This window comes from Amblyomma maculatum, chromosome 1, assembly GCF_055883805.1.
Source record: "Amblyomma maculatum isolate TAMU_Amacu chromosome 1, ASM5588380v1, whole genome shotgun sequence".
Classification (NCBI taxonomy): Eukaryota; Metazoa; Arthropoda; class Arachnida; order Ixodida; family Ixodidae; genus Amblyomma; species Amblyomma maculatum.
Genome location: NC_139344.1, coordinates 258,128,055 through 258,144,476, shown reverse-complemented (window position 1 = coordinate 258,144,476; position 16,422 = coordinate 258,128,055). Strand labels below are relative to the sequence as shown.

The window sequence follows — 16,422 nt, the reverse complement described above, 5'->3', positions numbered from 1 at the left end:
GCATTGATATATACTTTAAAAATCCAGTATTGTAACATACTGTTACCATACTGGATTATTAAAGTGGAAAAAAGTTTAGTGGATACTATCTGGATGTGGCTATGCTGATCTATCATTTCTGCTGTTTAGGATAGAGGCCCACAAAAGTACGCGCCAGTAAAAAAACAGTATATGCAAACGTGCACAGGTGTACTGAGCCTACATTATGTTTCTTCAGGCTGGCATCCAACTTTTCAGGCAATGTGGGAAGACCTTGGCATCGGGCGAGGGAGTTGTCAAAATTCCTCCTTTTTAGACAGTCGGAAACCGGTTTCGCTACAGCTTCCACAGTGCTTGCGCGGGATGCACACGACAGTCCAGTGAACAGTATGGCAGTGCCCAGGGAGCACAAATAAGAATATCAGTCGAAAGTAATTCAAGTTGATTCCATGGAATTGTGGTTTCTTGTCAATTAAAAATCAGTGTTCCATATATTTGTTTAATGATAGTGCCGTTAATTGGTTCTTTGGTTTCTCATAAAATGGTGGGGAGGAGGGGGGGAGGGGGCACATCACCCGCCCCACATTTACTGCGACGTTCCGAATTCTGGTTGGCAACCTTATGCAAAAACATTTTTAAGAACCAGAGTGAAGGAAGTGGTCGCATGGAACGGCGTGCATTAAGGAGACAATGTTTTATGTGTGTGTGTGTGTGTGTGTGTGTGTTTATGGTTCCACCAAGCCCGAGGCGGAGACAACACGTTAAAAAGAGCACAGCCATCATCACCATCACCATCGAGTTTTGATAGTGTCAACCCAGGCAACAGGCAAACTCCCAAGGGCGTCTCATTTAAATCCCCACCTCCCACATCTTAACAGGGTAGTCTGCAGCATGTCCTCCAAGCTCCCTTCTGGGATATGTTCTCACCTCCAAAGGAGGATCTCTGTGGGACGTTCCATTCACTTCCCCCTTAGGACCATGCTAAATGCATTCCAGAACAGTTGTCTGTGATCATGCACCATGTCCCCAATAGCGAGTTGAACGACAGCCGCACTATTTTGCTATTATAATGCCAAAAACAAAAGGCGTACTATTCGTCATTGTAGCTAGAAAATGGTGCCATCCCTGCTACGATACTCGGTAATCACTAGCTAAAATTTCTGTTGTGCTTCTATGTTGGGGGATTGCAACTGATTGTCCATCGTGGTTTTTCAGGGCATGTAAACAGCAAATGTAAAGTTCAGCAAGGCTGTTTTTTGGGTTAATTGCTGGAGTTTGCTCATTTTGGCAAAGCTAGAAGTGCACAAAAGAGAGGCAGGGGAGAGAGTGTGAGTGCTTTGTTCTGTGTCTCTCACGTCCCTGTCTTTTGTGCACTTCAGACTGCCAAAATGAGCAAATGTAAGCTTATAATGGCATTAGCTCTCCGCAGGGGGCATCTGTTAAAGCAGGTCTTTGCGTGTTCTGTGCGACACAACGGACCCCGAGCACCCACGCTTAGCCATGCATGGCATATCCATGTCTGGGGAAAAGGGGATCCTGGTGGTTAAGTCGATGCCGAGTGTTCGGACCTTTAAGGCCCTTTGGCGGAGGCAACACACCACTTTGGCCCATGTTTCCCATAGACGGCACCTCCGCCCTGACCCGACCGGGGGAAATCGGCAGTTGCCTTTTCCTATCCTCCCTTCCATCTTTTGCTTTTCTATCTTCTTTCTTACAACTGTCCTGTCTCTTTTTTTCTTGGATTTCTCCTTCTTCTAGGCAGCGAGGGTTAACCTTGTGTGGCTAACCACCCTGTGTTATCATATTTGGTTATAGTCAGGGTGTACGGCTGGCGTGGGCTGGACTTCCTCAGAAAGCTCCTGCCCCGTCCCCTTGTTGGGCTCGGTGGTGGGTGGCCGCCACCCTGGCTGAACAACAACATTATTTTTATGGCTTCTCAAATTTTACATGATTGATCCCGAAAAAAGAGTCGCACCGACGAAACCTCCAAATTCTTTTAAAAAAAATACGAACAGATTCCTACGTTTTCATGTGGTACACAGTGGCAACGCTTAGAAAACAGCTAGACAAATCTTGCTTTTCATAATGATTAAGGCACTGACAGAAGCAATAGGTCAGGGCTACAACATGACCTCAGATATGCGGATGATACCACTTTAATGGCAGAAAGTGAAGTGGAACTGAAGAGACTTCTGATGCGCGTACAAGGAGAAAGTGAGAAGTTTGGGCTTAAACTGAACATTAAAAAGACAAAGATCATGGCGTCTTGCCCTATCAAGTCCTGGAGCATCAAGGGACAAGAAGTGGAAGCTGTGACAGATTTTCTCTTCTTGGGCTCCAAGATTACCCCGGAAGGAGACTGCAGCCATGAAATTAGGAGACTCCTGCTTCTGGGAAAGAGAGCCATGGCTAGCCTTGACCGCTTAGTAAAGAGCAGAGACATTACACTGCCAACCAAGATCCATATAACACGTGCTATGGTCTTTCCACTTGTGATATATGGATGCGAGAGTTGGACTGTGAAGAAGGCTGACCGCCGAAGAATTGACGCGTTTGAATTGTGGTGCTTGCGGAGACTCTTGAGAGTTCCTTGGACGGCCAGAAGATCAAATCAGTCGATATTGTCGACCATAAACCCTGACTGCTCATTGGAGGATCAAATTCTAAAGTTAAAGCTCAGCTACTTTGGTCATCTGATGAGAAGAGAGGAGCCGCTGGAGAAAGATTTGATGTTGGGAAAGGTTGAGGGTCACCGGAGAAGGGGTAGGCAGCGAACGCGATGGTTAGGTGGCATCCTTGAGGTGCTGCAGATGAAGTTATGTGATGTTAGGAAGATAGTGAGAGACCGGAAAGCGTGGCGTGATATGGTCCATAGGGTCACGAAGAGTCGGACATGACTGAACGACTGAACCGAACTGAACAACGTGATGAAACTTCCGAAGGGAGACCTTCTAGTAGAAATTCTGTACAATCACCAGCATGAAAAACTGTCTATACTGAAGTCCTTTGGCGAAATCCCAGTGACAATCAGTCCACACCATTCTCTAAACATTGTCCACGGAATTATCTCTGACGATAATTTCATATGCCTTACTGAAGAGGAGCTCTTGGATGGCCTCAAAGACCATAACGTGACAAATGTGTAGAGAACAAAAATGAGGCGTGATAACAGAGGTTCCTACAAAGCACCTAGTCCTGACGTTTGCATCAAGCATTCTCCCCGAATCAGTCGAAATAGGCTATGTAAAACTTCAACTCGGGAAGTATATTCCAAGTTTTTGACGCTGCTTTAAGTGCCAACACTATGGTCACGGCTGTCAGACCTGTCGGGGCCAACTCAGATGTGCAAAATATGCTTTCCATGAACACGATTCCCAGAAATGTGAGGTCCAGCCACAATTGTGTGTCAACATTGAGGGTAGTCATCCTGCCTGCTCATGCACATGCCTGATATGGAAGCAAGAAAAAGAAATTATTACCATCAAGGTCAAAGAAAACATAACTTTCTGGGAAGCACGAAATCGTATTTTGTAAAAAAAAAGCTGGCATTTGGTTGTGGCGCAACAGGTCACAACAGCCTCTGGCACCTGCCCAGGTCACACACAGTAAACCTGGGGCAGGGCCACCCGTGCCCCTGGTGGCTGTGGCCAGCACTGCGCCACTACCAGAAAAACAGACTGCACAGACCTCCAGTTGCCCGGTCCCAAGGCCTCTCCCCACACGGTGAGGGAAAACACAAATGTACCCGTGCGTTCCACACGGGCATCCATCCAGCGTACCTGAAGATGCGATGGACACGAGCCAAGGCAGTCCTCTGCCGTTGATGTCGGATGAGTGGCGCAGCTCCTTGAATCGACAAAAAAAAAGAGAAGCCCCGAATTAAAGGGCCCGAAAACAAAACCTAGCTTTCTTTACACATTTAATACACAATGGCTTTTATACGCTGGAACTACAGAGGACTTTTAACTAATATGAACGACATAAAATATTTATTAGCCACGCACTCGCCTCTGGGCTTGTGTTTGCTAGAAACAAATTTAGGTCCTAAGCATAAGAACATACTTAAAAACTATGCAGTTTTTCATCACGACCGAGAGTAGGCTGTCAGGCTCTCGGGTGGCGTTGTCATCATAGTAAAAAATGGAGTAGCTGTTCGAGGGCACGAACTTAAAACTCGGTTTGAAGCTAGAGCGGTAACCTCACAAGCTTTTAAAACAATAACTTTGTGCTGCATATACTTAGAGCCACACCTTAATTTTAGTATTCACAAATTAGAAGATCCTTTAGAGCAGTTTCCAGAGCCATTTTTAATAGTCGGAGATTTTAATGCACACTCCAGCCTTTAGGGTAGTAGAAAAACAGATACGAGAGGTGAAGTCTTAGAGGGTTTTATACTGTGTAATAACATCTGTTTTGGGAAACCAATCTATTGTTCACCTAGTTCAGGAAAAATGAGCTGTATTGATTCATCTCTCAGTTCACCCTCTATTTTTACAGATCTTGAATGGGACGTATTAGACAATCCATATAGAAGCGATCACTTACCTGTATTAATCAGCTTAACATCTTCACCACAAATCATCCCAACAAAGCCGCGATACTGTAAGCTGCATTTAGCTGATTGAGCACTGTTCCGAGAGAAGGCCAGCCTAGATAAAATTATTTCAGATAATTATAATATAGATGAACTTAATGAAGCTTACACAAATTGTATCATTACTGCAGCACACATAGCAATTCCTCAGTCCTCTGGAGTGGTGAAACAAAATCACAAAATCACAAAATCTGGTATTCAAAAGAATGTAAAGAAGCAAAAAAGGAACAAAACAAAGCTTGGGGAATTTTTCGCAGGTGCCCAACACAGGACAATTTGTAAAGTTTAAAAGTGCAAGAGCCAAAGCCCGATACACCCGCCGCAGCGCCGAAAACACTTCCTGGCAGAATTACATATCTTCAATAAAGAGCTCAACATCAAACAGATGTGGGAACAGGTTTGAAAACTAAATGGCAGCTACTCTCCATTCACCGTTCTCCTTCTAACAGCCCCCGGTGTATGGACAACTATTCAAGAACTGGTTGACATTTTAGGTATTTTTACATTTTACATTTTGACATTTTAGGACATTTTAGGCTGACATTTTAGGACAGGGTGACATTTTAGATGAATATTTTTCTGCAGTTTCCAGTTCATCAATTCCTAAAATACAAAAACACAGCCGAGAAACAAAAACTTCCAACAAGTGGTGGTACAAAGGAACCGTACAATAGCTCAATTACACTAAAAGTGGTAAAAAAAGTCCTAGCTGCCGGTAAACAGACTACGCCCGGTCCTGACAAAATTCACTACGAAATGCTCACCCATCTATCTGAACCTGCTATAGAGGCACTATTAAAATTTCTTAACAAAATTTGGGTCGTAAGAAAACTGCCAGAGGTACGGCAAAAAGCTGTTGTCGTACCATTTTTGAAACCCGGAAAGAAGCTGACATGTCCTGGTAGTTTAAGGTCCATTGCTCTCACCAGCTGTCTAGCAAAATAATTTAAAAATGTTTTAAACATCAGCCTAACTTTTGTTTTAGAATCCCACGAACTTCTAAATATTCATCAATGTGGTTTTAAAAAGGGTGCTCAACAACTGACCATCTCGTGCATATCGAAAACACTATCTGAGAGGCTTTTATGCACATACAGCATTGTCTTTCTGTTTTCTTTGACCTTGAGAAGGCATATGATACAACTAACTTGGAGGTTTGGGATATTGCGCGACCTGGCAGATTTAGGTATACGTGGCAGAATGCTAAAGGTTTTAAGCGACTTTCTGTCACACCGTTCCTTTCACGTATGTCTTGGCATCACCTTGTGGAGAACCTTTCTGCAGGAGAATGATGTACCCCAAGGGTGCATTTTAAGCACAACACTTTTCATTGTAAAAAAAGAATACGATTAGCAAAGTAATCCCAAATTGCATAATGTATTCACTCTATGTGGACGACCTCCAAATAGCCTGCACATCGTCCAACATGTCCACATGTGAGAGACAGGTCTAACAATAAACTAACAAAGTGGGTCAGTGAAAATGGATTTAAATTTTCTCCACAGAAGACAGTGGTGGTAATGTTCTCGCTCAAACGAAGCATACAGCCCAGCCCTAGCCTACATCTAAATGAAATCAAATTACCCATAAACAATAAGCACAAATTCCTAGGCATTACTTTTAACAAAAAATTTATTTTTCTTCCCCATATGCAAGCACTAAAGAAGAAAGCTTCCAAATCTCTAAACATACTGAAGGTCCTTTCACGTAAACATTGGGGATCTGATAGAGCATGCCTTTTACACATATATTGCTCAGTTATATGCTCCTCTCTAGACTATGGAAGCATAGTTTATGGGTCAGTTAGGCCATCATATCTAAAGAAATTAGACCCAGTGCATAACTTAGGCCTCTGCCCTGCTAGCGGTGCATACAGAATGTCTCCTGTGGATAGCCTCTATGTGGAAACTAACGAGCCTCCCCTGAAAGATAGACGAGCTTCACTTACATGTGCATATGTGCTCAGAATAAAGTCACAGAAAAAACACCTGTGTCATTCAGTGGTCACAGCTTGCCCCTCCCGAGCCATTTTCACAAATAAACCACAGTAGACAAGGCCATTGATAATGCAGTTTGAAGATATATGTTGTGAACTCCGTATTCTGGGCACATGGCCTGATATCGCTCAAAACAACGGCCCTTTACTTCCGTGGTACAATCTTCCTGCAATCTGTGACCTCACTCTCACACAGTTTTCAAAAACTAAGACCCCACAGCAGCACATTATTCAGGAATTTCTTAAACTGCAGGAAGAATACAGAAGCTTCACAGACTTTTATACCGATGGATTGAAAACTGCTGTGTACACTGGAAGTGCAGTTGTGCGAGGAGATTCTGAGGAAATAAGACTTCCACACTGTTCATCTATTTTCATTGCTGAATCTCACGCCATTTCTGTTGCGAGAAAATAAAAGAGAATGTCATAAATAGCATTATTTATACAGACACCCTAAGTGTTCTTACAGCTCTTAATCCCAGAAATGCAGTTGCTTCTTTACTCGGAGACATAACACACAATATAACAGCAGCCATTGCTTGAGGACATAACATAAAATTCTTCTGGGTTCCGAGTCACGTGGGCATTAAAATTAAAGGCAACGAGAGAGCAGATGCATGTACTGCAAAAGCCCGTGACAAGCAAATGAAGAGTATAAACATACCTTACAAAGACTGTATGACATTTGTACTTCGTAAACTAAAAGAAAAATGGCAGTCTTCCTGGAATAGGGAACGTACACAGCAAACTGAGGGTCATTGAAGAAAGACCCCGAAAGGGCGGAACCAGGAGATTTCTGGGTGCAGCGGAAGTGCTGCCGCAGTCGGGAAAACAGCAACATGTGGTTGCAATAAATTCTGCTGAACATGAACAGAGAGGCCAGTAAAAGTGTAAGAAAGAAATGACAGAAAGAAAGATAAGTGCCTACAGTGGCGTTGGGAACTGAAGTTTTCTTTACCAAAGCGCAATGTGTGCTCCATGAAGCCGTTAACGCTTTCCGGTGAGAGTTGAGACACACTCACAAAGTAGTGCGACAAAAGAAAGGCGACGTACGAACACGCAACCGGGACCGGGCGTTCCGTCCTGGACGCGCTTTCCTTTCATGCTCCTGGTTTTTGTCCCTGTTGCGCTCCCGAACTGACACATTTTGCACACTAGGCGGCTTCGCTTTGAGTCAACGATGCGGCCTTGACAAGGTCTGAGCTCTTCGTAGTCGGCTAGCCGTCGTTCTAAACTGCACTTCAGCTTGCAGTGTTTGTTTTATGGGAACACATAAAAATGGCGCCAAGAAGATGGGATGTTCGATAGCCCTCTGCATAGCAGCTTGCCAACTTGACTCCCTTGCTTCCTTACAGAAACAGTACAAGGCAAAAAAAAAGAAAGAATCAGAAGACCGAAAAGGCAGAAAGGTTATCTAGGCAAAAAAGTGCAGAGCATCAGGAGCCTGTAACCCTCAACTTTTGGCATGGCGGGAGTTAAACGCAAAAGAACAGAGCTGAACGAAGGCGCTAAGAAATCTGTGAATACAAGTGGCAAAAGCCATCTCAGTCAATCCAAGCCGTGAGGGACTAGTATCGACAGCTCAGCTGTTTCCTCGCCTCAGGAGAATCTCAAGCAGCTACTTAGCGGCTACTTTGCTCAGTGACGAGGCCATTTTGGAAGTGGCGGTGAATAGAGAATCAGTCGCTGATTCATCGACCAGTGAGAAGTTCGTGCTCTAAAGTTCGACCAACACAAAGCCCACCATCATGGGTGTCATGGTAAGCGAGTCGCTTCAGACTGCATAACAATTTTTTGAAGACAACAATGTAAGGATAATGCACTCAAAATTGCCGGTGTTCTGTGAAATTTCAAGTCCAGTGCACACCGTTATGTACAAAAGCAGTCGTTAATTGCAATTCTTTTTTCTCAATAAAATCCTTTTTGTTTTTATTCATGACTCGTTATTATGGATGACTCTCTTTATGGACAGTTTTAGTCGGAAACCAGTGTCCATATTAACGAGGCACGACTGTATAGTATTTAAAGTCTGCATTCTTCGCTCAAAGTATGGGTATTACTTGCACCATATAGCTTCTCTAACAAAAAATATATGCCATTATGAGCTTCTTCTGATACTGCTGCATTGTAAATGAAAGGTGTGTTCGCTATGGCTAAAAGTTAAATAATTGATTTTAGCTAACAATGAACCTTTTTCCAGTGGAGCATCCCTCTTACGGCCACCAGGCGAAGTAAGTTTGACAGGACTGTTTCCCGAAGCTCCCTCGCATATTTTCTGCAGAAATTCTTTCACAATAAGGGGTTGGGGTTACCTTGCAAGCAATAGTTAAATGCAGGGCTGATCTCGCCTAGTGTATGCAGACGTGTGTCATTTGTGGATACACTCTGACAAAACTTCCCTCTACACTTGCTCTACTTAGGGATGCAGGTGAACCTGGTCGTGTCTTCTCGCTTCAGGCGAGTGCAGCTGTGGGGACAATGAATGCATGAATTTCCGGTAGCCTAGGAGATGCTAGCACTGTGTGTAATTATTGTGCAGCAGATTGTCGTGTCGATGAACACTTGGCATCCCAGCGAAAATGGCAGCCGAGGAAGCTTTGCACATGTGCAGGACGTGACTGGAAAAAGGTCCATTAGGCCAGAAAAGGGGATAATTTTATTTTATCTATGTGACCAGCAGGGTTCTTTCCAGAAAACTTTGCTAGGTGGACATTTGAGAGCTGGGGGACAGGGAGCTGGTGACGACACAGCAGATGTTCTGGGAGAGAGAACGAGAGAGAGAGAGAGAAAACATCTGCACAGCAGCTGTGCACCGCTTTTATTTTCTAACATAAGAAAATCTCGCTAATTCGGCTCTCAGGAAAAGTATTCGAATTATCTGAAAGTTTGAATTATTGAATAGCCATAAAAACTGCCGAAAACTGTTTGCATCAGAGCAGTATATTTTAATGAACACCTGGAACATGGTTGTGTATACCATGGTGCATACATTTGAGATGAAAGCTATACGACAGTGACGATTTTTCGCGGAATCATCAAGTACTTTGATTTGCGCACACTGTATCACAATCGCAAGTACCACCGCAGTCCTTTTTGCACTGTGATGCCGTAGTATTGGTGCCTCGTTACAAATGGCCCCTTTGCGGGGGATACTTCACTGCACGAACTATGGCTCGTGCGGTGAAACACCTTCAAACTGCAATGGTTCAATGTACTCGAAGAGCATAGGATGTATAGATACAAGAGATAAAATAATGAGCAGACTTTAGAATGGCGTGACACCATCCCGAAATAACGCTAAAAAACCACTGACGTGCATTGTAGCATCTGAAACAGTGTGACTGGCGTCATCACAGTCACAAAAAGATGTCCCTGAATATTGTAAACTTTAAGCCCGGGAGGTGGGTGGTGGTACCAGGGCGTGTGGTTGGAAAGGTGGGCGGTCGGCCTGAGAGGCGGGCGGCAAAACGACTGCCACCTACCATGGGGAGAATCCTGGAACAGTGCTGCTTGAGTTGAAAATCCTTGAGCACAGTGCAAGTATAACGTTATTTGAAACCTTTGTTATACTTGGCTCGTGCTATGTTGTGCACCTAGTATATATATATATTTGTACATGAGCATTTGAACTGGACTTAGTGTCATCTCTTTTCAAGCTGGATTCTTAGGTTAGGTTTTGTTATTTTTGTTTTTATAGACTAAGCCCTTATACGTTGAATGTTCTGACAGCAGTACAGAGTTGATCACACTTGTCTAGAGTACTCGAGCGGTGTGGTGCGTAGCAATTTAAGTGAAATTTTAATACAATTTTTTTAGGGGCGATGCGTTTGTGCGGTTCGTATAACTTGACAGCTGCACTAGAGTGGAAGCTTTACCTCTTGGAGCCAGCTCCTGCTTTAAAATTTCACTTTAATTCTTCTGCACAACACCACCAAAACGCTGCAGACAAGTGAGATTGACACTGTACTTATTCCACTTGCAATAACTACTCGAAGTACTCTTTATTCCCTAGGGCTGTTAATAAATAGAATAATTAAGCTTGACAATGATAGTTTTATTGGCCTTTATGCCAATTGCATTACTTCCCAAAGTGTTTACAATAAAGGGTTTCCAGGCATAATTTTATTTGCACTCAGATGGTTAGCTGGCTTAAAGTTAGGTGCCCACAGCTTTAGTATTTTGCTTGTTGAAAATGCTGGAGAGATGTGGGGATAAAAGTGGATGGCTGAATTGTTCAAACATGAGCATTGTTGCCATCAGTGTGAGAGACTTACCGTGCTTGTCCACTTGCGCCACCATAACTGCCATCCACTGCCGTGAATCACATCACCATAATATTCCTGTCTCTTGGTGGTATGTTGGGCCTCTTTGCTTTCTTTTCAGGTATGTGAATTTTTTTGTGACCTCTTAAAGCACTTATGGGCAGGCTTAAATAATTTCAGATTTTCTGTCAGTCTCAGCCTGGCTACAATTTTTGTATTTTTAGCAATGGTCACGTTTGATGCCTTGGCTTCTGCTGTCTGATCTCTCAAATCTGTTTGTTTTCTTTGTGGGATCATAAAGTAAGAGCCATTATTTTTGGTAACAACACAACTTTTATTGACAAGCAACAAAATTCAACTAACAGTAAAAGAAGGTGATGGTGAAACTAACACAAAATTACAGTCGGGTTGGTTTTGAGCCCGTGAGGATTACCGTAGCTTTGTATCAGTTTCAGCTTTAACAAGTGTTACCAAAACCATAAAGCAGCATTCCTTGCATTTTTCATTTTCTCTTATGATGGCAGGAGTATACTGCTTGCATATGCCTTCCTGCAAACTGCTGTCATGAGCAGCTTGCACACACTGCATCACAAAATTACACAATATGTTATTTTGTTGCATTATATGGTACAAAATGGCTCAACTCATTCAAGGAAATGTACAAGCTTGTAAGGAAAAATGTATGATATGTGGTGCATTTTTGTCCTTACTTACATCACAGCATCATATCCTAGATAGTCTTAAGGTTGTTTCTTATCACTTATCTTTGATTTTATGAAGGTTTAAAAATGCTGTTAATGTTAGATATTAATGTTTACTTAGCTAATTCGTATTCAGGGACCTGAAATTAAGGAGAAAGTGTACTTACACATATACACATACTCCTTAATTTCAAATCCTTGCAAAGTGTGCAGACTATAAAAGTTAGTAACATCGCTTCTATCTTACTTAAAAAGTGTGTCGGCATAATGCCACAGCCTAAAGAAGTATTCGTTGCGGCTGACCAACACATGTTTGGTATAACTGTGAAGAAGGGGCTCAACATTGGCCTCTCTTATCCAGGATGATGTTGTCTGGGTTGTGTAGCTGTCTTCAGATGTCTCCTCAGCCTTTGTCTTCGGTTTCTTTTCTGGCGAGGTAGTAGCTTGGTCTTGGAATCCTGCACAAAAGTACATGTTGATGACTTCTAAATTCTCTGGAAATGCCACTTTGATATGCAAAAAACAACAACGACGACCTCTAACTTGCTGGTTGTAACTGCCATATTATAATGAGTACAGTAGTAGTAGTAGTAATGCACTTTATTCAGGACTCAAATTAAGCGTCCAACAGGTCGGCTGCCTGTTGTACCAAGGCTAGTTGGTCCTTCTGTGAACAAGATTCCAGCCAGGCACGCCAGGATACAGGTGGGGGGTATGGATAGTGTGAGGATTGTATGGCGGCAGGACAGAGGAAAAGACAGTGTTCAAGATTCGCGTAGATGGAGGGGCAGTTAGGGCACGAGGGGTCAGCTCGCACGTGATAAAGGGAGAGGCGCGCCGGGGTAATGAGGGCATTTGATTGAATTTTACGGAGGACTCTGGCTTGGGGGATAGTGAGGGCTGGGTGGGGCGCTGGAAGACGGGCAAAATCTTCCTTTAGCTACATTTGAAAAGGAACTTTGCTTTAACCACTGTATAGAGGTAAAAGGTATGTTTGTTAGTGGTATATTGGGCTCTGTGCCATTGGGAACAGATTGCATATCACAAATCAAAGGTTTGCTACAAACAAAAACTAGCTACTAGGTAGCTAGCTAGAAGTTAGAAATGAGGCGAAAAACTAAATGGTGTAAAAGAAAATGAAAAAGTGTAAAAGAAAAAAGATTCAGACACAAAGGCACTTGTAAATAAATTTCCTAATATTCGAAGAAGTTGTGCAAAGCAATGCAAAGAATGATTAGTAGATACACTGATAACATAGGCTATAATGATGAGTAAAAGGAATGTTATCACTATCTGAGGGCAAGAACAATTCAAAGTAACAGGAAACAAAAATCATTGGCACAAGGTTTAATTTTGCTAGAACTAGGAAATGCATTGATGTGTAATCAGGGTGTATAGCAGCCGGGAAAACCGGGAAAACCTGGAATTGTCAGGGAAACTTCCGGGAAAAATCAGTGAAATGTCAGGGAAACCATCAAAATTTTCGTCATGTCAGGGAAAATCAGACGATATATTCTGCAGTGCATTTTCATTTTGCGGTAATGCACAGCAAGTATGTTATTCTTGCAGATTTCCTTTTTTTTTTTTTTTTTTTGCTGTCTCTCCAGTGCGCGGCGACCGTGCCGCAAGACGAGGCGCAATATATTATTTTGACGCCAGCGCGTGACTAAGCTGCCACAATAGAAGAACCTATACATACATTAGGTGGGTATTCAATGAAATATGCGAAAGTGCTGCGTGGGAGCAGTACACGACAAAAAGCAGGAATAATCGTGCAGTCAGTGGCTGCGCTGCCAAACGCATGCGTAGCCATATTGGATTGGATTGGCTCAATGGTTTGCAGGGTGGCCGGTAGCGTGCTGTGAGGCTGGCATCAATGTGCTTTACATTTTCATTAAACTGTTGACACTCTTAATGGTCGTTAACACTAATGACAGCCTTTTTACTATTGTAACTTGCAGAATATGATTAATAAATAGCTTTTAATTGTGAATTATTCGTCTATGCTAATTACCATCAGCATCTACATTTTTTAGCCTCTTCACTTGTCAGGGGATTTGAACTGAAATAATCAGGGAAAGCCTGGAAAAGTCAGGAATGGGGTTTGCTAGACACCCTGGTAATAAAAGTATAAATATATTCTGTTATAAGAAAGACAGTAAATGCTTCTTCAATGGTTGATTAAATGAACATATGTGTTTTGAAGTCAGTGGACAAGGAATTCCATATAGGATTGCTGAACTGATTTAATGCTCTGTAATTAGTATGAACCTTTTGGTGAAAGTAAATTTGATTTTTAATTTGAGCACTTAATGGCAGGGTATTTAGGTTACTGTAGGCATCTGAGATGGTTAGATGGTTGATCTTAATGCGGCAAAAGTAAGTATAGGATGGGCTTGATTTTTGACAAAGGCATAAGTAGTGAGTATTCATGTATTTCTCCAGATGACATACATAATAGACAGTAAGTGAGATGGCTGTGTATAAAAAATAATGAAGGGGGTTAGCAATATTAAGTTAAACAAGATAATAATGTGCTCTAATAACACAAGTATCCTCAAAACAATTTGATAAGTTATCAGTTTAATTAAGTTAAAGGCCACTGCTACCCTAAGAAGTGTAGGCATGTCTGATGCATTGGTAATGTGCTCATCTAAGTAGACATGGGGCTAATGACTGAAATAAAATAATAGTAGAGCTGCAGTTCTGAGAGTTTACTTGAACTATATTTCCACACCACAGTCTAGTCTAGTCAAGGTCTTTTTAGCTAGTTTTTGACAAGGTTTTCTTAAAGACATCACAGTTGAGCATGTTGCATAAATTCACATGCACATACACACAATGTGATTAAGTTTGCTTTGCTAGAGAAAATGGTGCAGCAAATGAAAGCAAACTCACAAGGCAGTGTAAATCAATAAACTTCGTAGGGGCAGGCTGCTTCAGCTCAAGAGTTTTTTTTTTAAGTGTTTATTTTTCTTCATTTTTTTTTTTATCAGAGACAACACAATGTTTATGTATCAGTTCAGTTCAGTCGTTCAGTCGTGTCCGACTCTTCGTGACCCTATGGACCATGTCACGCCACGCTTTCCGGTCTCTCACTATCTTCCTAACATCACATAACTTCATCTGCAGTGCCTCGAGGATGCCATCTAACCATCGCGTTCGCTGCCTACCCCTTCTCCGGCGACCCTCAACCTTTCCCAACATCAAATCTTTCTCCAGCGACTCCTCTCTTCTCATCAGATGACCAAATTAGCTGAGCTTTAACTTTAGAATTTGACCCTCCAATGAGCAGTCAGGGTTTATGGTCGACAATATTGACTGATTTGATCTTCTGGCAGTCCAAGGAACTCTCAAGAGTCTTCGCCAGCACAACAATTCAAACGCGTCAATTCTTCGGCGGTCAGCCTTTTTCACAGTCCAACTCTCGCATCCATACATCACAACTGGAAAGACCATAGCACGAGTTATACGGATCTTGGTTGGCAGACTAATGTCTCTGCTCTTCACTAGGCGGTCAAGGCTAACCATTGCTCTCTTACCCAGAAGCAGGCGTCTCCTAATTTCATGGCTGCAGTCTCCTTCCGAGGTAATCTTGGAGCCCAAGAAGAGAAAATCTGTCACAGCATCCACTTCTTGTCCATTGATGCTCCAGGACTTGATAGGGCAAGACGCCATGATCTTTGTCTTTTTAATGTTCAGTTTAAGCCCAAACTTCTCACTCTCTTCTTGTACGCGCATCAGAAGTCTCTTGAGTTCCGCTTCACTTTCTGCCATTAAAGTGGTATCATCCGCATATCTAAGGTTGTTGATACATTTTCCAGCAATCTTCACTCCAGCTGAAGACTCGTCCAGACCGGCTTTCCTCATGATGCACTCTGCATATAGGTTAAATAGGCAGGGCGACAGTATGCAGCCTTGCCTCACTCCTTTCTCAATCGGAAACCAATCAGTAAGACCATGCCCAGTTCTGACTGTGGCCTCTTGCCCTTCATACAGGTTCCTGAGGAGACAGATGAGGTGAATTGGAACTCCCATCTCTATGAGAGCTTGCCACAATCTGCTGTGATCTACGCAGTCAAACGCTTTCGCATAATCAATAAAGCAGAAGTAGATGGGTTTCTGGAACTCTCTTGCTTTTTCCATGATCCAGCGAAGGTTGGCAACTTGGTCTCTAGTTCCTCTGCCCTTGCGAAACCCAGCTTGCACGTCCGGAAGCTCCCGAACCACATACTGCTGCAGCCTACCTTGGAGGATTTTCAACATCACCTTGCTAGCATGCGAAATAAGCGTGATCGTGCGGTAGCTGGAACAATCTTTGGCACTGCCTTTCTTTGGAATGGGGATGTAAACTGACCTCCTCCAATCCTGTGGCCACTGCAGGGTTGTCCAAATCTTCTGACATAATGTATGCAGAATGTTAACAGCGTCATGGTTGAGGTTTTGAAGCAACTCAGCTGGAATGCCATCAATTCCGCTAGCTTTGTTCTTAGCAAGGCTGGCTAAGGCCCATTCAACTTCACTCTTCAGGATGCCCGGCTCAAGATCAGTGATCACGACCGTCTTATGTTGGGTTTGCACATTCGGGTCCTTCTTGTACAGTTCTTCTGTGTATTCCTGCCACCTCTTCTTTATCTCTGCGGCTTCAGTGAGGTCCTTGCCTTGTTTGTCCTTTATCACGCCCAGCTTAGCACAGAAGCTTCCTTTGATATCTTTGATTGTCTTATACAGAGCTCTTGTGTTCCTTAATTGGCTGTTGTCCTCAACTGCTTGGCACTGTTTGTTCAGGAAGGCATTCTTATCTCTCCTTGCTATTTTCTGAAAATCCGCATTGAGAACCTTGTATCTTTCTCTTTTCCCCATAACTTTTGCCATCCTCCTTTCCTCAGC

At 42.9% G+C, this 16,422-nt stretch overlaps 1 protein-coding gene and 1 long non-coding RNA gene across 4 annotated transcripts in view; one reads left to right on the top strand and one right to left on the bottom strand.

Annotated features, from left to right (window-relative positions):
- Positions 1-16,422, top strand: part of LOC146206307 (uncharacterized) — a 60,129-nt gene that overhangs the window by 902 nt on the left and 42,805 nt on the right. The gene's annotated exons all lie outside the window — the stretch shown is intronic.
- The window catches only part of sls (sallimus), a 208,793-nt gene continuing 203,507 nt past the window's right edge, over positions 11,137-16,422 (bottom strand). The window contains exon 142 of the mRNA XM_084590954.1: positions 11,137-11,990. Coding sequence (XP_084447080.1) covers positions 11,776-11,990 — 215 coding nt within the window. The 3' untranslated portion in view covers positions 11,137-11,775. The remainder of the gene's footprint in view (positions 11,991-16,422) is intronic.